This window comes from Bactrocera neohumeralis, unplaced genomic scaffold (genome assembly GCF_024586455.1).
Source record: "Bactrocera neohumeralis isolate Rockhampton unplaced genomic scaffold, APGP_CSIRO_Bneo_wtdbg2-racon-allhic-juicebox.fasta_v2 cluster11, whole genome shotgun sequence".
Taxonomy (NCBI): domain Eukaryota; kingdom Metazoa; phylum Arthropoda; class Insecta; order Diptera; family Tephritidae; genus Bactrocera; species Bactrocera neohumeralis.
Window position 1 is genome coordinate 17,269,003 of NW_026089624.1, and position 27,923 is coordinate 17,296,925.

At 33.8% G+C, this 27,923-nt stretch overlaps 1 protein-coding gene across 1 annotated transcript in view; it reads right to left on the minus strand.

Moving 5' to 3' along the window:
- LOC126766080 (twitchin) overlaps nt 1-27,923 on the minus strand; it is a 125,046-nt gene that overhangs the window by 79,254 nt on the left and 17,869 nt on the right. The window contains 13 exon segments of the mRNA XM_050483779.1: nt 6,343-6,369; nt 6,792-6,917; nt 7,420-7,737; nt 9,470-9,568; nt 9,789-9,851; nt 15,881-15,940; nt 16,497-16,808; nt 17,184-17,836; nt 17,932-18,334; nt 20,845-21,065; nt 23,273-23,574; nt 25,301-25,501; nt 26,167-26,302. Of these exon segments, the coding sequence (XP_050339736.1) occupies nt 6,343-6,369; nt 6,792-6,917; nt 7,420-7,737; nt 9,470-9,568; nt 9,789-9,851; nt 15,881-15,940; nt 16,497-16,808; nt 17,184-17,836; nt 17,932-18,334; nt 20,845-21,065; nt 23,273-23,574; nt 25,301-25,501; nt 26,167-26,302 (2,921 nt within the window).

The following is a 27,923-nucleotide window of genomic DNA, read 5'->3' on the forward strand; positions in this document are numbered from 1 at the left end:
AACTGCAGCGATGAAGTTTTTAGGGCTACGGTTTTACCATTGTCTGGTGATAGCTGATAGCCCGGTTATCCTTCCTTTTTCTGAAGCCACTGAAATTAACAAATGTTCTTTAAGCAATCGTTATCATGGTGAAGTGTTGAAATACTTCAATTATAGTAATATATTGCTCAGTAATTGGCGATAACAGATTCAAGAGTTGTTGCCGGCTATTAAATATATTTAAAATCATTTGTTACTATTGTTGACGTAAATTATCTAGATATACCCGAAATAACATTACAAAATCTTCGGTTGAAAATTAATTCGCATATTATTATTCAGCGTTACTTTAATTATCGGATATGACCGGAAAAAGTACGATATAAATAGAGCTGAGTTAAATTTAATTTGGAATTATTGAAAATATAATACTACTCTCTTTCAATCATCTCAAAATTAACTATTTTTAAAATTACTTAAAATCATTTTCAAATTTAGAAACAATGTTCAAATTTGAAGCCCGTGGGTTGTAACACCAGAAATAACGTACTCATGTTTATTCATAACAACAATTTTACTGTCCACTAGTTTTTTATAAAGGATCGTATTGCAGATGCATCGACAGGCAAACCAAACAGAACATGAGGCATATAAAAAAAAGCGGAATAGCTAGAATGTTGAAAAAATATTCTTAGAGATGAGTGCATGATATTCTTGACAATAATAGCAGAACCAGTCAAAAACGCTACTCCCTTCCTTCCTTTTCCTTCCTTAGCGAGCAAAATGTGTGAACAGTTGATCCCGTGGTAAAAACGCAGAAATCAGCCATCTTTGTTTGTTTTCATTTGAACAATGTTGCCATTGCTCAATACGCATATATAGTTTTGCACACATCTATGTTTTCAATTACAATTTTTTACAATATAAAATATCAAAACTGAAAACAAACTATTAAAAATAGTTTACATATTTATAAATAATAGCATACGACTCTGATTTTGAGTTATTTTATGAAAATTTCAAACATATTGAAACATATGGAATAGATTGAATTATAAAAGTTGATAATTACTACAATATATCGATGTTGGCAACCCTATGTTGTGAAAGAGCAATCAGCTGCCACGTTTCTACGGCAAAAATCCAAATGGCGTGAATTCTCACGGCACCCTACGTCAAAGATAAAAGGGAGTAGCGTTTTTCACTGTTCACTTACATTGCGCGCCCATAAGATAGGTCGTATCAGCTGAGTCGGGCCACGATTCTACGTTCTCCACTGTTTGTGCTATAACGCATTTAAAAGCACAGCCAGTGAAAAACGCTACTCCCTTCCTTCCTTTTCCTTCCTCATCGGCAAAATGTGTGAACAGTGAAAAACGTGGTAAAAACGCAGAAATCATCCATCTTTGTTTGTTTGCATTTGAACAATGTTGCCATTGCCCAATACGCATATATAGTTTTGAGCACATCTTTGTTTTCAACTACAATTTTTTACAATATAAAATATCAAAACTGAAAACAAACTATTAAAAATAGTATACATATTTATAAATAATAGCGTTCGACTCTGATTTTGAGTTATTTTATGAAAATTTCAAACATATTGAAACATATTGAACAGATTGAATTATAAAAGTTGATAATTACTATAGTATATCGATATTGGCAACCCTGCGTTGTGAGAGAGCAATCAGCTGATACGTTTCCACGGCAAAAATCCAAATGTTGTGAATTCTCACGTCATCCCACGTCAAAGAGAGAAGGGAGTAGCGTTTTTCACTGTGCAGTTACAAAATTGATGACATCATAACTCAACGAAAAATTGACCGATCGACTTCAAATTAAAACTGGGTATAGTTGAATACATTTGCTACACAATGGATCTTTTTGATTGGTTCAAAATTGTCAATTTGGCATTAAAAAAACGACCATTTTTTCATAAAAAAAAAACGATTTTTTTCAAAATTACGCCATTTTCTTAATTTTTGATATTTATCAAAGATCGTAGTTCATTTTATAGAAAATATATTTAAGTTTAATTAAAATTTTGAATTTTTTTGTTTCAGCTACTCCTTCGACCGGAATCATGCCAGCAGTTGAGGCACTTTTTTTTCGGCACTTCCGCAGACAGCACATAACTCCGTTATTTTTCAATATTTTTGTAAACAAAAACTTGTGCGTGGAGTCCCTACGCGCGGAAGAAGTGAAACTTCTTAGTGATATTCCAAGAAATGCATATCATTTTGTATGAAAGAAAACTAGCGAGAGGGAAAGGATAAAAATATGGTGGAGTGACCAACACTTTCTTAAATTCACATACAACATCATACAGAATTCAATTTGCACCTTCTCTATGCTTTAGGCAGAGAACTTAAAGTAATATTTTAGAAGTTGTCTCCTTCCGAGTTGCGTTAATCGTTCAACGCTATTCCCCCTCCACTGAAGCAGTAAACGTTTAACGCAACCTTTTCCGAAGTCGCCTAAGAAATTTCACTTCAATTATTTTAATTTTATTTCTCTTTAATTTTATATTTTAATTTTTAAATAAAATAATATTTCAAATATTATTTATATTTATTTCGACTATTACAAAGTGAAGATGTGCCAAATGAACTTCATTTCTTCAAAAAAAATTGATATTTCATGAAGGTCATCAATTTTCTTGTATATTCGTTATCATTTCCATATATACCAATAGAATTTGTATGGCATATACATATATTATTTCTTTGGCACATTTGTCTGTATGTTTACGAAAGCAAATGCAAGCCACATACATTTCCTACAAAAATAAGTTAAGAGCTCATATGGGTTTCATAATTTTTTTTTAGGGCATTTACTAAAAATTTTGAGAGCGCTGCAGACTCAAAAATAAATTTGGGAAATAACGGACACCCTAATGTCCATATATTCATAATAACAAGTGTGGCTCGCATCTTTCGCATGGCCGAAACTCACGCTTTGTCAAAGAGTCAATATGCCGAAAGAAACTGACAAACGATCGCCGATTGTCACCGCTTCCCTTGCTGCTCGAACATCTTCGCCGACAAGCTAGCGTAAATATGTAAGCGTTAAACATAAAACGCAACCTTTTACGAACTCCCATAAGAAGTATAACTTCAAAAATGTTTAATATAGCTAAAAATATACTTTATTACGTCCATAGAACGTCGAAACATTCAATCTTGTACTTTTCTTTTAAAAAAATTCACGAAAATCGCCTAATTTTTCATGCATCACACTGGTATAGCCCTTTAAGATATGTATGATGCCAGTCCCAACTTTCACGCTAGCGGAGTCGCGGTTATAGCCCTAGTATTTAATAAAGTATCTTAGCTCTTCGGTCTTTTAGTTTTGCCTGGACTTAGCTCTTCGGTCTTTTAGTTTTGCCTGGACATATCGTAGACATTGAATTCAATATAGATTTAATGTTTTACTCGTATACAGAAAAAATAAAACAAATTGAGTGCTTTTATTTTGTAACAACAAAAAAATAGCAGATGCATATCACACAGAACAATTTTGTGAATCTCTACTATGTAGGAAGTATTATCGTACCTCGAAAATATTTTTAATTTAAAGTTTTCTTCAACCATATTTAAAAATATCTATTCCGTCTGCTCGCCACAGCACATCAAAAAATATTCATAAAAAAGTATGCGTTTCAATGTTTTTTTTTTGTATAAAAGTACACATAAATCTTTAAGATGAAAACGATTTTTGAATATTTACTATATAATTGCATAAACTTCTGAACATATGATTACTTTCCATCATATTTTTCGAACCATAATTGCGGTATGTATGAAACAGCAAAGAGTATTTTAAAGTTCCCCATATTACTAAAAATATACATAAAAAAAGTAAATAATGTATGTACTTTCGTTAGTGATGTGTTTTCATTAATCCTTATTTGTAATATTGAACAAAGTTTGTTATTTAAAAAATATATGATAACATTAAATATTCATCTCCTAAGTGCAAGCAACATTTTCTAAGCCTTTTCTCATTTTACAATAATGCTTGGTGTGAAAATTTAATACAATAAAAAAACAAAGCTTACCTTTGTCGAATCTTTTATTGGCGATTGGAATTGCGGTATAACCTTTTTAGTCGTTAACTGTATTTCACTTTTATCCTTTACTTTCTTTTCAAATTCAATTTTTGTATATTTCTCTAATTCGGGACCTTCATAGTTATCCAAGATTGTTGGTAAACCTTCAGGTTTTTTCAAAACCTGAACTTTCACTTTATCGGATGCTATCAAGATTGTACCTTCTTTCATTGTTGCCTTAAAAAACATTGATGTATAAGGATCATATATGTATGTAGATATCCTATTGAAAATCTTAAATGGACTTTTTAATTAAAAAACTAAGAAAAAAAGCATGAGGAGGAAAGAAAGTTTTGCTAAAAAGGGCTCAAGAAAAATCAAATAGATTTAATATTAAAATATGAAAATAAAATGGTGTAAACTTTTTAGTACCAGTGAGTGAAGTATTTAGCTCTCAATTTTAGAAAAAAGTAACAAGGAGACGACGGTGCTTCTCAAGAAATTTGACAGAATAATTAGAGCGAGAGAAAACAGATAGAGGCAGAAAGACCGCGCATGAGAGAATGCTTCATTGTTCAGTTACCTTTAACATCTGCTGAGCTTGCTGTGGAACTTCTTCATCTTTTGGATCTTTTACTACGGGTTTCAAAACTACTCTCAAAAAATTTTCAATGGGTTCTTTGGTTATAAGATTTTTAACTGAAGAACACCGACGTTGCTGTTTGAACTCCTTGAAAGATTGATTACCCTGCATGACACAAAAGGATAAGTACAAAACATAGCAGTATATAATTCCTTTACAACCCTAAATAATATGTTTAAAAAAAATTCTGAGTCGTATCGTTGACCATTTCAACTATGGAGGAATTAAATTATATTAATTTTGGTTCAGTATAATCAAAAGTAATTTGCTCGGTCGCAATGCTTACAGCCAAAAATTAACAAGCAGCTGCCACAGTTCTTAAGTTTAAGGAGAAAAAGTGATGGTTTACTAACAAACGAGTATTTCTAGATCGAAATGATGCATAGTTGGAGAAGCAACTGATTTAACGGCGAACAATTCAAATTTAATCTTAGCGCCTTTATCGTTTCGTAGTCCATTACGTATACATATGTATATCCGATAGGACAAAAGCACTTTTCGTTTTTCTCTGAATAATCGCATAACTCGAAAAGCTTCAACATCACCTGCTGTCAGCCGTTTACCCGAAAATTAAAGTGAAATTTTCATAACACTTTCTTTTATTGTATTGGAGTTCAACGTTTGCATTCCAACGTATGATATTCTGCGGTCGCAAAACTTCAGTTTCCGCTACTAAAAAGATTACCTATAGGTAAAGATATAATGAGCCTTAATCACAAAGATTAATTTCTTTTTTCAAATTATATAGTTGTTTGACTCAGATTCCGAATTTTGTAAAGATGTAAATATATATTCTTAAATATTAAAAAAAAAAAACTTATGAGAAAGGGTAAAGAAATGTATTAGAAAAGTCGGAAATGAAAAAAAAAAGAGTTCAGTAGAGACATTTTATAAAATATTAGAAACATAAAGATTTACTTTTTATTTTTATTTTTTTTTAATATCATTTCTACTTTAATATTGATTTTAGGTACAATCATCTACAAAACATAATTATCCGTACAAAAAGCATAATTTTCGCAGAAACTACTTATGAATTGCCGCTTAATAAGACGTTTCTGAATATTCGCTCAATTTTATGCTTTTTCGCTTTAAATTAAGTAATTTCGAAATAATATTATAAAAGCGGACTTATACGTAGAACTATTGGTCACCCATACTGTCTCTTTGTAAGAAAATAACGACAAACGCAGAAGAGACAAATTCAGTAAACGAGTAAAAGTACGAGAGCTAGCAACAACGAAAAAATAAGAATTTCAACTTTGAGTGAAACAGCATTCGTAAAAACTGTTTTATCTGAAATTCTCTTTCGAAAACGTTGCCACCGCTTAGACTGTAACTATCGATTCATTCTTGGGCTCTAAATGGTGTAATCAACCCGGTATTATTTAATTTATATATTTAGATGCATAAATATGCATTTTCGTTTAAAACTTCAGAAGTGCAAACATTTCACATACAAATTAAGCAATATTTTTTACATCTGCATACATATATTATATATTGATCGAGAGAACTTTATTATATAAAATGGATTTTCTTACATTCTTTCTGAGAGAAGTGACAGATGTTTAATACATAAACACATAAAGACGCAGTAGATATTAAAAAATATGTATGTACATACATATGTAATTGAAAATCAAAAAATTACAGATTAACTTACCTCAACAGGAGCAAAAGGTACTTTCGTCTGCTTAGTTTGAATGCGAAATTGTTACGAGAGGATGTTGTTTTTCCATATGAGTTAAGTTAAGAATGGTTTAGACGTCGGGAAATGCAATATAAGTACATGAAAGAAATTTAAAAAATGTATTTTTAAGAAAAATTCTCACAATACAATGTCAGAAAAGGATCTACGGAGAGGAGGGGGCCATTCGGTGGCAGTGTTTGTTTGACACCCAAAAAAATCGGAAAAAAATTCAAGTTCAGAAAAATTTACGTAGTAACATCAATATTTAAAATATGTTGAAAGAAAAAGGCAGATCCCCACCCACCCCAAAAACTTAAAACTCGACCTCACCTCCCCCAGAAAAAAATTCCGTATCCGTCACAGAATGTCGTACACTTGTACATAATAAAATAAAATGCATTTTTACATCATACATGACTTACCTCTGGCTCAATAATCACAGGACGCAAACTTGGAGAATCAACGTCAGTATCATCTTCTGGAATCTTTCCTTTACCTACTTTGAAGCCAGTGGATTCATCAGCTGACACATGGTCGGCCTTTTCTTTCTGCAAACATGAGTAAACACATGCATAGAGCATTCAACATTTAATTATATGGTATTATACATTGAAATAAAAAATGAGTTTCTACTTATTAGCAGGATTTCATGCATATGGTACACATGGTATTATACTTTTAGTTATAGTGGATCATTCACTAAGTATTTTCATTTCTTAGTGCAATTCAAATACGATTTTTTTATTGCGTAAGGTGAACGGTTGCATTAGACAAATTTAATCCTTCAGCAATCTCTCGAGTTGTTCTTCCGCTTTGGCTTCAAGAGGCTTCAAGAGGCCTTCCAGGACATAATAAAATGTAAAAAACTTTTTTACAAACAATCTTTACTATATCTGCTGTTCAAATATATAATGATAAAGAGGTTAAATGTGAAGTTGGCTGCGAAAAAATAAAATCAGATTATCTGTTTTCATCGAACGATATTACTTAGTAAACGACCCATTAATATACATTTAAAATAATTTATGCAAAATGTGAGCTGTTTCATACCTTCGGTGATCCGCTTTTCAGAATGCCTTTCTCTGGTTCGTTTTTCTCTGAATCTACTACCGGTTTCTGCATTTTCGTAGGTATATCAAGTTCTCTACTAAAGTCACTTGCAGCGAATTCAGACTTTTCATATTTTTCTAAAACAGGCCTTTCATAGTCCGGTATTTCTGGTAATTCTTCATATTTCGGCTTAGCTTTGACCTTAGCCTTGGTTTTAGGCTTAGGCGGTTCTGGTTTTGGTTCCTCTTTAGATATAGTAATAGAAGTTTTTCGTAATTTTGGCAGTTCTTCCACAACAGTCTTTTCTTCTTGTTTTTGCTGATATTGAATGCAATGCAAAGAAAACAAAAACCATAAAACATGGAAGAATACAAAGAAGGAAACATCATATAACAATACAAAAACATTTTTGAGTTGTTAGAAATTAATTAGTAACAGGAAATTAAAAGTTAATAACAAATGTTAAATCGAAAATATAAGCTGAGAATTATAGTTTTAAGATCCGTTTAGCAAAATTTTAGAAGTTTAGAATGATTTATAATATATTTTGCCCGTCCTTTACTTTAATGTGGTCAATATTACAAATATTAATAGCATTTTATATAACGCAAGACAATTGAACTTTCAATTTGTGGGGTTGTAGTTGCAAACTCTGCTTAATTTCAAGAGTAGCCCATATAAGTATTCGATAAAGATTACATTCAGTTTTTAATGTTACTTTTTCAGTCTAAGGCTGCGACAGTTATGAGCAAGAATGAACAATAAATAACAGGTGGTGAAGTAAAGAATTTCAGAATGAGAAGTAGTAGCAGAGAGAAACTGTTTTCAATTTACAAGCCAGGAGACAGTATTTTATGCAGTTTATTACATAATGATGTTACAATCTTGTTTCTATTATTCTTTGTGAATAGTAGAGAATTTCGGTAGAAGAAGGCGTTGTAGGAATAGCAGTATCTTTTCACTAAGTAATAAGCCTTCTAGATCGTATATATTTTAAGCCAAGGACTCGATATACAAACGTGTTATCATTGTTAATTAACTGCTGAACTTCAATTTGTAAGAAGTTTTTTAATGGTTACACTCCCAGTATTTTATACATTATATTAACAGCAAATGTATAATTCTCTGTCCGATTATGCTCTCGGGATGATAAATTATAAACTTTTCTGGCCAATGATATCAAGAAGGTAACATCCCCTGACGAAAATTTACTTTACTTCGCCGGAAATTCATATGTAAGGAAGAAGGCATTTTTATTATGAATCTGAATGGAAGGAAATGCAATTAGAAGTTATGACAAATAGGAGAAGATTAAAATCGAAACAAAAACTGACAAGGATCTCGAAAGGAACGGACGGCTTTTTTTCAAATTACAAGAGTTGTGTTGTTCAACTCGTCATATTTATTTCCATACCCCATATTAAGTATGGCACGAAGCTTGTGATACCTAGAAGGAAACACCTCTTAAATTATATGTTTGTATAAATGATCCGCATGACGAGCTGAGTCGATTTAGTCATGTACGTGTCAATTTGTATATATGGGAACTAGTCAGTTAGTTTTTGAGATATTGATCTGAAATTTTGCACACGACCATTTCTCTGCTCTCAAAGAAGCTGCTTTTTTGACAGAACCGTCGATATCGAAGTATTATACCAACTGAACTACCTGATACAGCCCTTTTTTATTTGACGAAATATTTTCTCGAAATTCGGTTTGGATTATTGTCAAAATAACAAAAGCAATATGCCGGCCAAACAATTTTGAGTTTTTCATTCGAATTAAAAAAATGGAAAAGTAATTATTGAATATTCTTAAACATAAACCAGTGAGAATATAAGTAAACATTTTTAAAAACAATGAGCTGAATTATTATATTTATCACCAAAAAATATGAAGGAACTAATAGCAAAGAGAAATTCACTGAATATATAGATGTACGAGAAAAATAATAAGAAACGATTAAAAGATCGATAAATGATAGACGTAGAAAGAAAGAAATCCAAAAATATGCTTGAAAAAACATAAAAAATGAGTACAAATTTCTCACCTTTGGTATTTGTCGTTTTAGAGCGGGCTTAAGTTTCGGGATTTCCTCTTTTATTTGCTGTGGATTCTTATTCGCCTCAATTTTCTTGTTTTCAGGTTTCTTTTAGAATTACATACATTTGTGGAAAATATCAAAAGGATTTGGAGTTTTACTAAGGTGATGGAAAAGGGCTATACATGCATAATGTAAACGTTAAATTCTAGTCAATGTTTGAATAAATTGTAATTAAGTATTTACGATTAAAATTTTATTAATATGCTATATAAGGAAATCATTAGGACAATAATATACAGTTTAGTTGCAAACAATTTCTAGCTACCTCAAGTTCCGTCTTCTCCATAACAGACAATCTACGTAATTCCTGGTTGGACTCTTCATGTTGCTGCAGAAGCAAAACATATATGGTATTTAATACACTTAGATAGAATATAATATAATATACAAGGTGCGTTTCAAAGTAAACAGGACTTTTTGAATCTAGCTCCCTCTGGTGGCGCCATCTATATGTCGGCTGGTGCATTAGAGTCTGCTATCTTTATCGACTATCCAGTAAGAATTTCATGACATTTCATAGATTGGAAGTGAAGCTATTGCGTTTTAAGTGTCAGTATGTTTGTGTTATCGGTGCCAAAATGAGCTTCGAACAAAGAGCCAACATTAAATTTTGTTTCAAAATTGGAAAATTTTACCGAAACTTTTCAATTGAGTAGAAAAGTTTATGGCGATGATTGTCTATCCCTTAGCAGAGTGCACGAGTGGTTTCAACGTTTTCAAAGTGGTCATGAGGACATAAATGACGATCAACATGTGGGCCTATCAAAATCCGTGATCACCGGAAATTCCATCGAATCTGTGCGTGAATTAATCAAAAATAAGCCAAAATCATCATTGAAATTCATGGAAATGGAATTGAATATCTCCAAAAACTGAATTTGTCGCATTTTGACTGAAAATTTGGGCTTACGAAAGGTGTGTGCACAGTATGTTCCGCACAAATTGATGACGACCAAAAATTGCTCAGAATCCAACATTCGAAGGACGATTATTTGACCAAAAATCACATTTTAATCATTAACCACTCCCGTATTCACCCGATATGGCACCGTACGACTTCTTCCTTTTCGGAAAAATGCATTTGCCCATGAAAGGAAAGCGTTATGTAGACGTAGAGGCCATTCAAAAGGCTTGCACCGGCATACTGGCGCCCATACCAGCCAACGAGCTAAAACACTCGTTCGACATGCTTTTGGACCGTGCAAAAAGCTGTATTGAAGGAGAAGGAGACTATTTTGAATAAAATAAATTGATTTTGCCGAAAAATCCATTTGTTCTGTTTTTTTAAGTCATGTTTACTTTGAAACGCACCTTGTATGTGTGTGCAAGAGTAAATGCAAGGATAATAGCCACTCAGTGAAACACCTACCAGTTTATAGCTAGGAACTCCTGTCTAACATCCAATTAGATAAAAATATTTAGATTTCACATTTATATTAGTCATAGAGCGATTCCTTAATGAGTTATTTTACTAGAACAGAGCTTTTAAACCATAAACGAGTTGAAATTATGTTTGACTATTCACTGAGCTAGATACATAGTATAATATGAAACTAAATTGATTTCAAGTGAAACAATTACTGCTTAGAAGACTTCCACTTGAAAAAAATATATGGAAAAAGTTAGACTTATAAAATACAAGTAGGTTATAAGTAGTATATTGTTGATTTATGGCGTATGAATTTGGCGTAAAAAAAACATATTTTTCATTAGCTGTGTGTACAATATTAGTTAGAAAAACGCGAATGACACAAAAGAAATGCCGATCCCCAGAATAGTGTTTTGTTTCCTATACAAAACCCCATATACTAGGATTACAAAGTTACAACCAACTTTAAAATTTATTACCCTTGATGTTGGTAATATTTTTGTGTGGCCTTATATGTTATATTGAATATAAAAAGGCATCTTTGTACTCCAAGATTTCATATTTACTATGGTTCCAGATTTAATACATTTATGCGCATAATGTCCGTTTACTAGTTTGAAAAGCAAACAATTATTATCGAAATATTAACTAAACTTTTACATATACATTAGGCCGGGTCGATTTGTAGGGAGGCAAAAAAATCGCCCATTGTTCTATGAAAATCATATTCTAGGGATCAAAATAAGATACTTTACCGAAGGAACCATACCTCTGAAACGAATTTTGATGTCCCCCAATTTGGGTCGAACTTTTGGGTAGGAGCAAATTATGAAAAATCCCACCTTGACCCATTTAGAGTGCTACAATCGAGTCTAAATGTATGACCGAGCCCCACTAACTTTGGACGGCCGATCCACCCATGCCAGTGGCACACCCCCTGGAACTCCCCTGGGGGGTTCCCCACACAATCATTTCAAAAAATCACCATTTTTGGCCTTTACATGAAAAAATCAGCTAAATTGCTATGTTTTTTCTTTATTTTTATTTATTTATTTATAATAATATCGATTTTTTCTCATAAGAAATTTATTTAGTCAGAACATATGTAAATGAAAAAAATTAATTTAAGTGATGATCTTAAACTAACAATAGACAATTGTGATAGATTAGTGTTAAGATGTGTGTATGCACTCAGCATGTGGTGCAACCCATCTGGATATCTTGAGATATTATTTTTACTTAAGCGAACGTGCTAAAACAGAACAAAAAAAGTTTTCCCATAAATCATTCACTATTCAAGTACAAGATAAGTTGATTGGAATTTGGGAAAAACTTGGTATGGAAATAATGCTGAAAAAAAGTGTATGTAATAAATTGAATAAATTGCTTGACAAGTATCAAGAGCAAATCAAGAGAAGAAACAACACCCAACAATTTACAGAGTATGTAAAATCTCTGGAAACAATTTTTTTACATTGGAACATGTAAATGCGATTTGAAGGCAGCTCTATGTGCATGCGGCTGGGTTCCCGAACGCCTCAAAGAGTTCATGCACGATCAACATAATCAGAGAAGACTAACAATGAATGCATTTATGATGGAAACTGAAGAGCAAGGAGCAACGTCTATATCATCAATGCCAACATACCAAGATCCCGATGATTCAACATACGCCCCGCCACCGGTTCAAGAAGATATGGATAGAAGCACAAGTTCACAATACGATTGTTTTAACTTTGCCTTGGTATGTGACAGATTTGGTGTGCCTGACAGAGTAGCATCAGCATTGGGAACCGCTCTTTTGCAAGATTTTAAAATTAAAGATAAGCATTGGAAACCTCTCATCATGGATAAATCGAAAGTTCGCAGAGAAAAAGAGAAATGCAGACAAGAAGTGCTTCGCAAACGGTTAGATGATACCAATTTGTTAGCGTTTTCATTCGATGGCAGAAAAGATGATACTTTAACGATAGATAAAATTGATGAGGAGTATCATACTAGAATGGTAAAAGAACCTCATCTTGTTATTTTGAGAGAACCCAATTCTGAATTGATTGGTTACGTAAGACTGAAACATGAAACCGCTGAATACAAAACAACCAAATTAAATTGGTGGAATTATACGACGATTCGTATTGCTGTTAAAAAGACCATTGCATTGGTTTGTTTGCCTTCTACACTTCAACGAACTTCCGTTTCGGCATTTGTTTGAAGCTTTGGATAAATCAACCAGCACTGGACCAAGATCGGCAACCGGAAAACTGAGCCGTCAAATCGAAACTAGTGAAACTCTTCCGGTAAGTTATTGCTATCACTCATTTATTATAATTGTCAACCATTTTTAATTATTTTATTATTAGATATTTTTAGGTGGTGGACGGCTTCCAGAAAATTGAGTTGCAAAATATGCCCCCTGCTCCAGAAAAAAAGAGAATTTTCCACCGATTCGAAGTACTTATACGACATGGCCCATGCAATTTCTAGCGGCGTGGTTCCGGTGGATCTGGCTAACATCAAACCAGGGAAAATTGTACATTCTCGGTGGCTCACCAAGGCCGCTAGATTATTGCGATTATATGTGACAACGGAAAATCCAGATGCAAATTTAAGAATTCTGGTTGAATTTATAATTAAATGTTATGTGCCAATGTACTTCAATATCAAGTATTACAGCTCTGTCGTGTACGGCAGTGCATTATTTTTCAAGTTTATTGGTTGGTCACGAACCTCGTTTACGCAAAATTGTCAATCAAGTAATTAATGATAATTCATATTATGCGCATTCGAAAAATATCTTGTTATCAATGTTGTTTGATGATAGGAAAGAAAAGCGCGACTGTGCCATCAAGAAAATTCTACGCTATCGAACCGATGTTGACGAGCCAATGAAACTTAGAGTTTATAAAAAAGCAGATACAAACTTTAATTGCACAAGTTATACGGAAATGATCAATTTGAATGATATAAATATCGTATTTGAACCACCATTCACGCGAAGCATTCCGTACGATACATTGAAAGAATATTTAAATCAAGATGATCCACCGTTTAATAATCCAAAAATTCCATCACACATACAAGGAACGGAACGACATGTTCAATTGCTAGCTAGCGTTTCCAAAAGGGTTATACCGGAAAATGTAGAGGCTGTTATGGCGACGACATTAGAGAGCCGTGCGAAATTGCCCAGACTTGAAAGTAAAAAAGACTTTAAACAATAATTTTTTTTAATTTCTTTTCTATAACTCACCTAAATTAATTTTTTTCATTTACATATGTTCTGACTAAATAAATTTCTTAAGAGAAAAAATCGATATTATTATAAATAAATAAATCAAAATAAAGAAAAAACATAGCAATTTAGCTGATTTTTTCATGTAAATCACCAAAAATGGTGATTTTTTCAAATGATTGTATGGGGAACCCCCCAGGGGAGTTCCAGGGGGTGTGCCACTGGCATGGGTGGATCGGCCGTCCAAAGTTAGTGGGGTTCGGTCATACATTTGGACTCGATTGGAGCACTCTAAATGGGTCAAAGTGGGATTTTTCAAAATTTGCCCCTACCCAAAGGTTCGACCCAAATTGGGGGACATCAAAATTCGTTTTAGAGGTATGGTTCCTTCGGCAAAGTATCTTATTTTGATCCCTAGAATATGATTTTCATAGAGCAATGGGCGATTTTTAAATCGACCCGCCCTAATATACATATATGTGTATGTATTTAATTTCTTTTTTTTCATATGCTTTAGCTCTACCTGCTTTGAAACCCACTGTGCTAAATTGCAATTTAAGCAACAAAGCATAATAATATCTAATATATGTACATACCACCACTGACGAACGTCGAGATGATATTTTTTCTCCATCTATGACGGTTGTCTCCTGTGTTTTGATTACGGACTTCCTATGAATTTCTGATTTTTGTTCTTCTTGTATACTAGCCTGTTTCGTTAAAATATGTTGCCATGTAAGATTCAGATGCAAAAATATTGTTTACAATAAAGAAGTTTAAGCATCAGCAAACGACTATAAGGTATAAGATAATGTACGTCGCATTCAAAAGTTTGAAATTCATACATATTTATATGTATAGTATGTACCAATAAAGTCCATCTCGATTTAACAACAATATTCTCCACATGTTCATAAGAATAAACAAACACAGAAACAAAACAATTACAGGCAAAATCTACATTCTTCTTATTCGTATATTTGATATTTAAATGTCTGGGTCTTAAATTTGAACAATTTCCAAACAAACTCTCCGAATACGTTCTTGACAATCGTTGATTTTGGTGGTGAAAATGTCTTTGCAACTTTGTTTAACACAAATATTCAAACATTCTAATCAATAATCGGGTTCTGGTGACTGTAGAGAAAAGGGATAATCTAACAGCGAATACTTCTTGCAACATTACAACAGAAGATTGCTATAAAAAGTAGAGAATCTGATAAAATCAATTATCAATCAAATTCATATACATAATTATTGTTGTAACCAATATTATCATTTTACTATAGTACCGGCAAGCTTTATGTAAATATAGAAACTTGGCCTATTTGCTGTCGTACATTTTAGTTTTATTGTAAAAATAATTTTTGAAATAGTCATCATCGTCGATTTTGTCATTGTCTTTTATTACTACACAGAACTTTCTTGCAAGAGGGTGATTCAATAGGGGTAGATTCGTAGGATTTTGGTTGAAGTCGCTTTTTAATCAACTTTAATGAACTCACAAACTTGTATAATCGGTTTTATTGTTTTACGGGTGTCTGTTACTTCTCAAGTTAATTTTGTACACACGCCCCCATCTGTTTTTTAAATTCAACCATATTACCATATACTTTATATGGGATCAACTTGCGAAACTACGGACACCCTAATTTATACGAAGTTCTCCACTCGCTTGAAAGAAGTATGGTTAGCGATTTACTATCCAATGCAACAGGTAATTTTTCTATATTTTGTCGCTAATTGAATAACTTACCTTGCGATCTATTTTCCTTACAGATGTTATTTCAGGTTGTTCCTGTTGAGATGGCGCCGACTGTTAATGAAAAGAAAATTATATATAAAAAAGTTATGAAAATCTTGATTAAATTGTTTAAAAGTCTGTTGTTAAGTTAATAAAAAACTTATAAAGTGATGAACTAAGGCACTAAAGGATAATTGCAATATGAATAGTAATTAACACTATAAATAATAATTGCTACTTTTGATTAAAGCAATTCTAAAGCCTTGGTAAATGTTACGTGCCTATTAGTTGTTTTATACCTAAGATCTTATATTTATAGAGCATAATTAATTGACCGCTCATTATTCATTCACTGCTGGCTCGTATTCACCAAGCTATAGAAAACATTGTTTTGTTCTTAGTTCAGTTTTGAGTCGAAGTATTTTTTGTCTTACTCATAGCTATGTTGTTGTGTTTTTTATTGACCCTTGGTATAGATAATTGTGACAAACTATCCTTATACATATATATAACTGGCAGAAAAAAAGTTAAAAAAGCAACTCTTTAAGCAATAACATTTTTCGTTAATGCAACTAAAACGCAAGAATGTCGTTATCATCGTTACGTAGGCGGCTTTAATATGTCTTACCTGCATTTCGTCTACTTTTTGTTTTTCTTGTTTCTCAATGACTTTATTTCGCTTTTCTTTCGGTTCCTTTTGTGATTCGTCCATATTTTTATCATTTTCATTTTCTTTTGTCATTTCCTTTCTGGACTCAACCAACTTCTTTTGGTTGTCAGACTCTTCTTTTGAAGCAATCTTTTTGTCCTCATTCTTCACCTCTTCTTCGATTTTCTTTATTTCAATTTCCTTCTGCTTTGTTTCTTTTTCAATCTTTATATTTTCTAGTTTCTTCTCTTCTTTTCCTTCATCCGGTTTGTCAGTTTCTTCCTCACCTTTCTGAATTTTAGATAAATGTTAGAAATTGTATGAAGAGTAAGAAGTTGTAATGTTAGGTTAGGGGGATAATAGTGAATAGTCGTAACTGAATATATGGGAACATTCGAAAAATGGCGTTTCCTATACGTTACTATTATTCTTTATAACTATTATATAATTAAAAACATTATAATTACTTTTAAATTAGTCATTTAACCATTATAATATTAATAAAATGACCAAAAAGGTTGCTAAAATAGTCGGATCGCTTTCATACCAATATCAAAATTAAGATATGGTACACTTGAAGGCAGGTAAAATACCTGTACAACTACATATGTATGTGTACCTACTTATACGCACTGTCTTCTCGGTTCACTATAAAAATTGTATTACCTTGATTTTCTCCTCAGTTTCCGGTTGTGTGTCTTTTTTCATAGCAAGCTTCTTCACGATGGTGATCTTACAAGTTGACTCTACCTTGCCGGTCTCATTGATGACTACCACTCTGTAAGTGCTTGAATGCTCTTGGCGTGCTGTGCTGAATGTTAGCCGTGCATTTGTACCATCAAATGTGGTTGTAATTTCTTTCGTTTCACGAATTAATATACTTCCCTTATACCATTCAATTTTACATTTACGATCTTTCTGTTTCAATGTGATATGTAATTCGAAAGATTTTGATTCAACCACAGTCTGATCTGAAAGAGCTTTAACTAACTCTGGTACAGTAGATTTACGCTCCTCTTCTGGAATATCTATAAGTTGAACTACTTGGGAAATTGCCTCTCCTTTTTCATTGCTAGCTATTAGTTTGTAAGAGCCCTTGTCAGTTTCCATCACTTCATTTATTTCCAACTTCACGGCGAACTCGCCCTCTTTTGTTTGTTCGACACGGTAAAAGTGACGTTGGCTCTCTCTCACCGCCGTTTCTTCTTTGTACCATGTACATTTTGGTTCAAATTTGGACGCTACTGTACATTCAATGACTACAGAACGTTTTTTAATGATTTTGATAATTTTTGGTTTGTCTTTAATAACAGGCACGACTGCACGAATCGAAATGAAATAATTTGATTAAAATGTGTTCTTAATACAATATGCAGATAGAAATATATTAATACTTAGTGTAAAGAGAACTTACTTTCAATATTTAACGTCAGGTTTGCATTTAATTCACCCAGTGTATTTTTGATATTGCATTTATAGAGACCGGAATCTTCTATTTGTGGATCAATAAGTTCCAGCTTAATGTAGTATTGGTCACCACGTTGGTCCACAAACATTTTTATTTTACTACTTTCTTGAATAATTTGGCCGTTTCGTGACCAAATTATATCTGGCTTTGGGTCAGCCTTAACTTTGCATTCCATTATTACAAGTTTTCCCTTATTTTCGGAAATTATGCGTGGTTTCTCCACAAATGTGGGACCTTCGCCTTCGGGTTCTGGTTCAGCTTCAATATTCAAATTGAGATTTGCGTTAGACTCTCCGTACTCATTTTGAACATTACAGCGATAAGTGCCGCCGTCAGCAGCACCAGGATCCTACACGAAAAGGCAAAAATAAATATTTTGATATCCGTCTAAAAATGTATAAAATGTTATAATTTTAAAAATTATGTCTGATTAATATATGCACATAATAGGCTAGTCATGCGAAGTTCACGCAAATTAGGAAAGTTATCTGATCGCCATTCACTTGGGAGTGGCCAGAAACGATTCAAGCAGCTCACGACTTCCGGTCTTTGACCAAGTATCCACTGGGTAGCCTCAGAACATCCGTTTGAAGGCGAGCTAAAGTGAGAAGGCGAAACACCCCCTTTTCGGAGTAGTGCACTGGGCTTGAGACCCGCCACGTAAAAAGCGCCCCCAATGAAAGAATACAAACTGCCTCGGATGAGAGACCCCCCTTTTGATGACGACCATGGCAAACGAAATAAGGACTACGATTTAAGGGCATGCAAGTGGAAGGTCCGGTCTCTTAATTGATACGGTGCCGCTGCACAGCTGGTTGATGTCATCGTTAAAGTGAAGGCTGACATCACCGCCGTCCAAGAAATGCGATGGACGGGACAAGGACTGAGAAGAGTAGGTACTTGTGGCATTTACTACAGTGGCCATATAAAGGAGCGCAAGTTTGGTGTAGGATTCGTGGTGTGAGAGAGACTCGACCGTCGCCGAGTACTATCATTCACCCCGGTAGATGAACATCGTGCCAAAATCTCCACTAAAGCGAGGTTCTTCAACATATTGCTGACTTGCGCCCACGCCTCGATGGAAGAGAAGGGCGATGTGACCATAGTTGCGACTTTATCGTCAGCCACCACGAGGAAACATCCCCAAATGGGTTGAGGCTGATCGACTTCGCCGGGGCCCGAAATATGGTTATTTGTAGTATTAGATTACAGCATAGAAAAATTCATTAAGCCACCTGGCTGTCTCCGGATCGAAATACCAGCAACCAGATCGATCATGTTGTGATAGACTGAAGACACGTCTCCAGTGTTTTAGACGAGCGTACGCTCCGAGGTCCTAACATCGACTTGGACCACTATCTTGTTGCATCCAAGATTCGCACCCGCCTCTGTGCAGCAAAGAACGCACGTCAACAAACACAAGGAAGGTTCGACGTCGAGAAGCTACAATCACAACAGATAGCCGAACGACTCTCTACTCGGCTTACACTCCTGCTCTCTGAGAGCACTCATCAGCAACTCGGTATAAGGGAACTGTGGGACGGCATTTCAAGCTCCTTTCGTACAGCTGCAACCGAAACCATTGGTTTTCGGAAAATGCACAAGAACAGCTGGTACGACGAGGAGTGCCGTATCGCAGCGGTGAGAAAACAGATTGGACGGGATGGGATAAATACTGAGAGTTGAAGAGGGAAGCGTGACGCATTTGCAGACAGAAAACAAAAGGTTTCAAGACCGGAGCATACTCTTGTAGAACCCCAAAAGGTGATCTAGTGACCGATACTCCGAGCATACTTAAATTATGGAGGGAACACTTCTCCAGCCTGCTGAATGGCAATGAAAGCATAACACCAAGAGATGGTGAAGCCGATTCCCCAATCTATGACGATGGAGCAGACATTTCATTGCTCGACCATGAAGAAGTTCGAATAGCAATTACCCATCTGAAAAACAACAAAAAGGCGGGGGCTGATGGATTGCGGGCTGAGCTATTCAAACACGACAGTGAAGAACTGATGAGGAGCATTCATCAGTTTCTTTGTAAAATATGGTCGAACGAAAGCATGCCCAACGATTGGAATTTAAGTGTGCTCTGCCCAATCCACAAAAAGGGAGACCCCACAATCTCCGCCAACTACCGTGCGATAAGCCTCCTCAGCATCGCGTATAAGGTTCTATCGAGCGTATTGTGTGAAAGATTAAAGCCCACCGTCAACAAACTGATTGGACCTTACCAATGTCGCTTTAGACCTGGCAAATCAACAAACGACCCGTGAAAGGAGAATCGACACACACCACCTCTTCCTTGAAAAGGAGCTGCCTTTATGCCGCGATGTCTGAATTTGGTAAACTCTATAAGTCACTTATAATTCCCGTCCTGCTATATGGTGCAGAGGCTTGGACGATGACAACAACTGATGGGTCGACGTTACAAGTTTTCGAGAGAAAAGTTCTGCGAAAGATTTACGGTCCTTTGCTCGTTGGCCACGGCGAATATCGCATTCGATGGAACGATCAGCTGTATGAGATATACGACGACATTGACATAGTTCAGCGAATTAAAAACAGCCAACACGCTTGCTAAGTCATGTTGTCCGAATGGACGAAAACACTCCAGCTCTGAAAAAGGAAGACCTTCACTCCGTTGGAAGGACCAGATGGAGAAGGACCTGGATTCGCTTGGAATATCCAATTTGGGCCATGTAACGAAGAGAAGAAACGACTGGCGCGCTGTTGTTAACTTGGCTATATTGGCGTAAGCGGTGTCTGCGCCAATAAAGAAGAAGAAGAAGTTGAGACATTATCTCTTGTCAAAGTTTTTAAAATATTTTTAATATTTATTAATACATTTTACTTTACCTTGATCTCTAATGTCAGTTCGAATGTGTCTTCAGCAATCAGAGTCGACTTGATTTTTATTTTTTTACTTTCACTGATCGATTGCGTTCCTCTGTACCAGCTAACTTTGGGTTCAGGTTTTGCTTTGCATCTGCATTTCATCGTAATAAGAGTTCCGGAATCGTTTGGTATAATTCGAGGTTTTTCGATGAATGATGGTGCAAATCCATTATCATTGGTACCTGATGTGTAATTTAATTATTATTCGCTTATGTTAAAATAATTTATTTTTGATGAGCAGTTGCTACCAGCTAGTAACATACACATATACATGTATGTAATAATACAGGAATTACATAAAGACTTGTCATGAAAAATTAATGTTATTATAAATTAGTAAAGTGCGGCACAGAGGGATTTCTTATATCTATTATAGGTATTTCTTTAACGCATATAATAATAATAATAAAATTACTTTTATTTTTCTTACACTAATATTAAAAAGGTCTGTTAGGTTAGGTTATAAGAAACGTATAATTATGATACCGGTATAGAGTTATTTGAGAAGTTCAAAACATTGTTGAGCGAAATGAAATGAATTCTAATTTAATCTGCTATCAGACTGCAAAAAGTGATTACCATATTTTATTTAAAAAAATCGACAACGGCTAGTGACTTAGTTCGCAACCTTACAATAGTTGCAGAAAATTAATTGATAATTATATGTCTGTGATAGGAACACATGAAGAGTTATGAATAAAAAATATTTATGAATGGCATACTAAAAAATTTATAAAATAGAAAACAAAACAAAAATAAAAAGAATGAAATAACATTATTCATAATTAACATAGTAAAATAGTTAATTCATTGTATTTCCTACAATTTGAATAACTGTCTTATAAATGTGAAGTCAAACTCCTAACCTGCCAGTGCATCGAATAAAAACATAAAATGTTACTCCCAAAATGTATACATAAAGAGTGTTCCAAAATTAATGCAATATTTTCATTTGCCGCCATTTATGTAGTAAAGTGTTGACAACTCTAAAAAAAACAAATCGACAACTCTAAAAAAAACAAAATGACAGCTTAGTAAAATTGGAGTGTTGCACGATAGAAAAACGTGTCTTCCTTATTTCCCAATATTCCAAAAAAAAAATTAAAGCCTGGCGGCCACAGTTGAAAATTTGATATTAAATATGGACGGAATAGTGTTTTAACATAGTTAACTGTGAAGAGATTAATTAAAATGGTGGCAAATTTAAATCTTGCGTTAATTTTGAGACATTCTGTATCAAGAATTTCATAAGTTTTAAATTAGCTTAAGCATTATAGTACACATACATATGCAAAATATTAAAACAAAAACATGCATAAAAAATAACCCCATTTGTTTACATTTCTGGTGCAGATGTTGGTACGTATTAGACTGACGCACTAATGCAACCAGTGACCTATTGCATTAACATTTCTTGATATCTTTTACTACAATTTAAACGGTTGACTAGAATAAACAAACTAGAAGAACTAGAAGAAACAAACATGACTTGTTTGGTTCTCTCAACAAAGCAAACAGTACATACTTTGTTTTGATGCTTGCAAGGCAATGTAATATAAAACATTGTCTTCATTGCCCATCTAAAAAGCAATAAGTGTATCATGCTTGATGTACTATGTATGGGAAATAGGAAAATAATTTTTGGAAATCTTTTCGATGTAAATTTTTATAATCGAAGTGCGCTAAAAACTTAATAGTAATGTGTAATAATAGTACAATTAAAATACCATTACATACCATATTATATTCAGTGGAATTGAATAACATAACTTAGATTATAACACAAATATCCACAATTTTTTTTATATTTTATGTAGTGTGATTGAATTGATTGAGTGCTCACATGAATTGAGTAGGTCGTTGGGAACAAAACATCGCAGAGCTATTTGAAACGAACGAATGGCTTAAAACTAATTGTAAGTCACTTCAGCTGTTTAGTACGTATGTAATACATACTATGTATAGTAGAAGTGTTTAACAATTTTCCTGACGATTAGAAAATACACCAGTTTTAAATTAGAAATTTCTGTCTGAAATCTAACAAGACAGAAAACCCACAAATTGGTACCATTTGTAAAATGATTTACCAATGGGTGATTTTATTTTATAAATGGCTAATCTTCTGTGGGCAATGTTTAAAAAATACGAGTTGCTTATGGAGAGAGAGAGTCAACTAATTAATTGAACTTCTGATACACAACTAATGTATAAAGTTGTTTATAACTAGTTGATATGACTGCAAAGTTTAAATAGATACATACAAAAATATATAACATATTCATACGCTACGATAACAATTGTACATTTTGTGTTTTTCATTTTTGGATAGCTAATATAATAAGATTGTTACATCCAACACACCACAGAGGACGTATATTTTGTAATATACCTTGAAAATTTAGTGCTATATTAGCATTGCTTTCACCATACACATTTACGGCGTTGCAACGGTAATTTCCACCATCGTCCTTGGTGGGGTTTTGGATCTCCAATGTTAACACATATATGTCTTTAGAAATTGCCTTTCTTGACATCTTTGTACGCTTTGAATCTTCAATTTTTTGATCGGCACAGTGCCATGTTATGTCAGGGACTGGATGTGCTTCTAATATACATTCCATTATTAATATGTCTTCCTCTTGTCGAATGGTTGGCTTTTTCGGAAAACGCGGCGATTTACCATCCGGAATTCTGAATTGATAATTTTAATTCGTTTTCTTAATTTAATTATTTCAAATAATTTTATTGTATAAAATCATTTTTACACAAATGGTGGAATTTTTACATACATACAAACATAGCTATCACAATATGTATTTTCATATTCTGCTGACAAAAATTTATTTATGAAAAAAAATACCATGCTAACGAGGTCATCGAATGATACATACCATATGAGAAAATATTCATGCTTTCAATGCTTAGTCTCATTTGTGTTTTGAAATACTTTTCATTACTAAAAACACAATTTTATTACAACCAATTAGGCAGACCTTGTTAATTGAAACTATGTTAAAGGACTAAGTAATTTAGATAAACTATCAATGAGTTCAAAGTTCCAAGAACTTGATTTTGTTCGTTTAGTTTGTAGAGAAACCATAAGTTAAGGTGGTTCGATGCCGGCGGATCCAACAAATAAGCTGCTTCGTTAGAACAAAAGGACGTGTACAACATTTCAGAGCGAAACCTAAAAAATTGAGGGACTGTTTCGTATATATATTATACAAACAGATGGACAGTTGGACATGACTAAATCAACCCAGCTCGTCACGCTGATCATATAAATATATATTTTATAGTATTTCAGACGTTTACTGTGTGTTACAAACTTCGTGGCACTTATCCTGTTAATAATATAGTAAAAAATAAATCTTAACTAATCTTTATCACAGTGAAGAGAGAAATTATTGTTGAAGTTCGAAGCCTTCTAAATTCGATGCTAAATTCGATGCTAAATTCGATTCAACATAAATAAAATGTTAATATAACATGTTATACCATTTTTTTACATAAAATTCTTGATGCAAAAGAGCGGTATGAGTTAACAATTTCAGTTATTGTCTATTGAAGTGCCAACGCATTTAAGTAACTGAAATGTTTTATTTTATTTGTATTTTAGAAATACAGGGAAATCTGGACTAAATGGACGTTCTATTAGGCGCACAACTCTAACAACTGAACAGAAAGGCCGGTTCGTCAGAGTCTGTTTATGGGACATTTACTGAATATATTTCTAAACATTTGCATGAATTCACAATCCCCCAAAAAAATATAATACAGTTGAACTTCCATATCTCAAACTCGAAGTTCTTCATAACTCGAACTCTTAAATTAGCAACAGAAGTCAAATTGCATAAAAATTTCTTGTCATAACTCGAAGTTTTTTAGTGGATTATGGTGATGCTAACTCCAAGTTCAACTGTAATTGTAATTTTCAGTAAAATGCCAAAACTTATGGCAATTTTCTCAATGATTTTGCTTAGCAGCCATTTATCAGTAAAGTTCTTGTAAACTTAACAAAGATTCCTTCTTTCGGTAAAGAAACTTTTTTTAACTATATAAATGACAGATGCTGTTAACCTAACTGAGAAAACAGCCTTAAATTCGTTATTTTTTCCATTGACATTTATTTGTTTAAACATATTCAAAATTAAACCTCAAGTACAATCCCCTGGAATCTTATACTGACAAAAACGTTTTCGCTTTATTCGTAAATGAAATTTTCACTGTATTGAATAGTTTATTATATGAATAACATTATAAAATGTATACCACAGCAACGCGTGGCCGGATCCACGAGTATTTTGTATTATAAATTTAAGAAGTGTTATAGATGTAGGTTTGTATGTAAAAATGTTTGCCACCTGAACCACGAAGTATAACTAGTTTTTATTTAAATGAACACAAATTGTCTTACTTTTTTGAGCCGCTTTCAAAGTTTAGGTTGATTGTAGCCACACCTTCGCCGTGCTGATTTCTCGCACGTGCGCGATATTCTCCTTGATCACTTGAAATAACACTACTGATTTCTAATCGTGCCATGTGGTATAGTTTTTGATCCAAAGATAAGGACACTTTATATCTCCCGTCTTCCTTGAGTTCCTTTTGGCCATGAAACCTTTTTAAAAAGGACAAATCGGACGACGAATAATGTTTTTTCTTTTCTTTTTAAGCTCAGTATGTAATACGTATTTTCCTTCATCTCAACAGAAATGTATGGATTTTTATTTATTTAATATATTAACAAAAATTTGGCACGGTACTCTATTTACACCATTAAAATTAAAAAACGATAGATCTTTTAATACCCGCTGTCTTCAATGCTATAAAGTTTTGCTTTGCATAGAGCTGCATAGAGCTTAGTGTGAAAGACTCAAATTGAAAATTTAAGTTTTTAAATTTTAAACAAATTATATTTGTTTACAAGAAACAAATCTAAGGGGTTGCTAAAATCGGTTCCCAAGCTGAACGAATAGTTTCTCCAAAAAAGTGTGAATCGCAACATAATTATGAATGTGTCAGAAGATAGTTTGGTCAGAGTTACACCGGAAGTGTTGAATGCTTATTTAAACATTTTTCTCTAACGCTCGGTGAATTGAAAACGCAAAATTCAGGTTGTACCATACATATTTACATTTGTACATGCTAAGAATTTAGAATTTTAGAAGTATCATAACTAAAATTCTTACTATTTTATTCGTGTTGAGGAGAGTAAAGTGCATATTTTCAATACTGAGTTTATCGTTCAATTTTGTCATGAATATATTGTTTATAAGTTCGTACCACGTAACGGTTGGCTTTGGATCTCCGACACATCTGCATTCAAAGGTTACATTGCCTCCGTCCTCACTTTGGCGTATAACTGGACGTTCAGTAAATGTCGGTTTAATACCGTCTTCAGGCACCGGTGCTTCATCGCCTAAATTTATACAACATATAGATTGGATGGCTTTAACTTTTGAACATTTGTTTAATCCGAAAGTACTGAGCTTACGTATATTGAATTATAAAAAATTTGGAACTTATACACTAATTTTTTGTAATGTTATATAATATTATGTGTTTTCATAGGATATGATGCGAAATCGGATACAATGTCGAGATTGAAAGCTTACACATAACTACCCTCATCAGTTAATTAATTTCAATGCATAAATTTTGATACCCCAGGTATTAAGTTATGGAAATAAATACATATATTACTTAATATTAAAAATCATACCAATCCATACCATGTAAAAGGTTATTGAAATCTTATAATTATAGATATAGCCAAACATTAGGACTCATTCAGATCTAAAAAGTTAAAGGCTTCAGAGTATTTTAATTTGCTAAAAAAATAACTAAAGTAATACATTTCGTATACCTTTACATTTTTATTTGTACACCACTTTGTACTAAATAAAACACGTTCACAAAATGTTAGGAAGGTATCGCGCGTACCAAAGGTAAAGATTGTAAAAGTTTAACATTACTGGTATTATTCGTTAGACAACGTCCGGTGTGCTAGGCATTTTCAGTACCATTTGGCAGTGTGGAATGGACAAACTAACCACCTTGGTAGGGTTCGAGGCTCATCTAAAATCTCTAGCGGGTCCGGCACCCGATTGCAATGCAACTGCACATTCAACTGACAAAGTCAGTTCGTATTATTTGTTAGACAGTTATCGTAGTTTAGTAGTTACCTTCATAACCAAAACGTGGAGATGGGCGTAGTAATCATTCGATACATATCTGATTACAAAAACTTACCCCAAAAAACACCCGACCTTCTTTTATGTCACATAAAAGGTTTGACCGAAATCGCAAAACTCGCCAGCTTAGTAGAGTTTGGCATGTACGACCGCAGCAGAGCAGATGGTGCCACCTTCCACGAGCAATGGAAGTAGATGTTGGCGGCTATGTCTGAATGTGATCAAAGAAACCTAAAGGCTGGAGAGAATCTAGGAACCATATCGGCAAATGCTGGTACTCGTACTTCTTAATAAGAAGAAGAGAAGAAGTTGAACGATAAACATATTTAAAATTAATTGCCAGCATGCAAAGGCCCCTCCTGGGCATTGAATTCGTTCAAATTTATCAAGTCTACGGGTCCTGTTGGCATAACAAGAATGCAACTGCAGTGGACAATACAACGGTAGTAGCGACTTAGCCGTCAGCCCAAGTAAAATTAAATGGTTTTATTTACCAGGAGATATAGGTTTCCAGGCGGATCCCCCTCTATTCGAAGGCTAACGGCTTCAACATGATGATAAGATGAGGTAATTGGGGCTTATCCTTAATAGAAAGCTTTCATGGAGGCCAAACAATGTGGAGAAAGTAAGGAAAGCATCGGTTGACTAATACTACTGTATTCGATATAAGGACCTCACACCAAAGGTTGTTTTTCACGTTTACGAAACCAGTAAAGCCAACAATATTTAATGTCGTTTTCGCCTTGCGAAGGGCGCTCGAAAAGGCTACATTCGCTAAGAAGCTTGAGCGTGTTCACATGTTCACGTGGATATTGCCCGCAGGCGAATTGCTTCAACGGTCGTTGT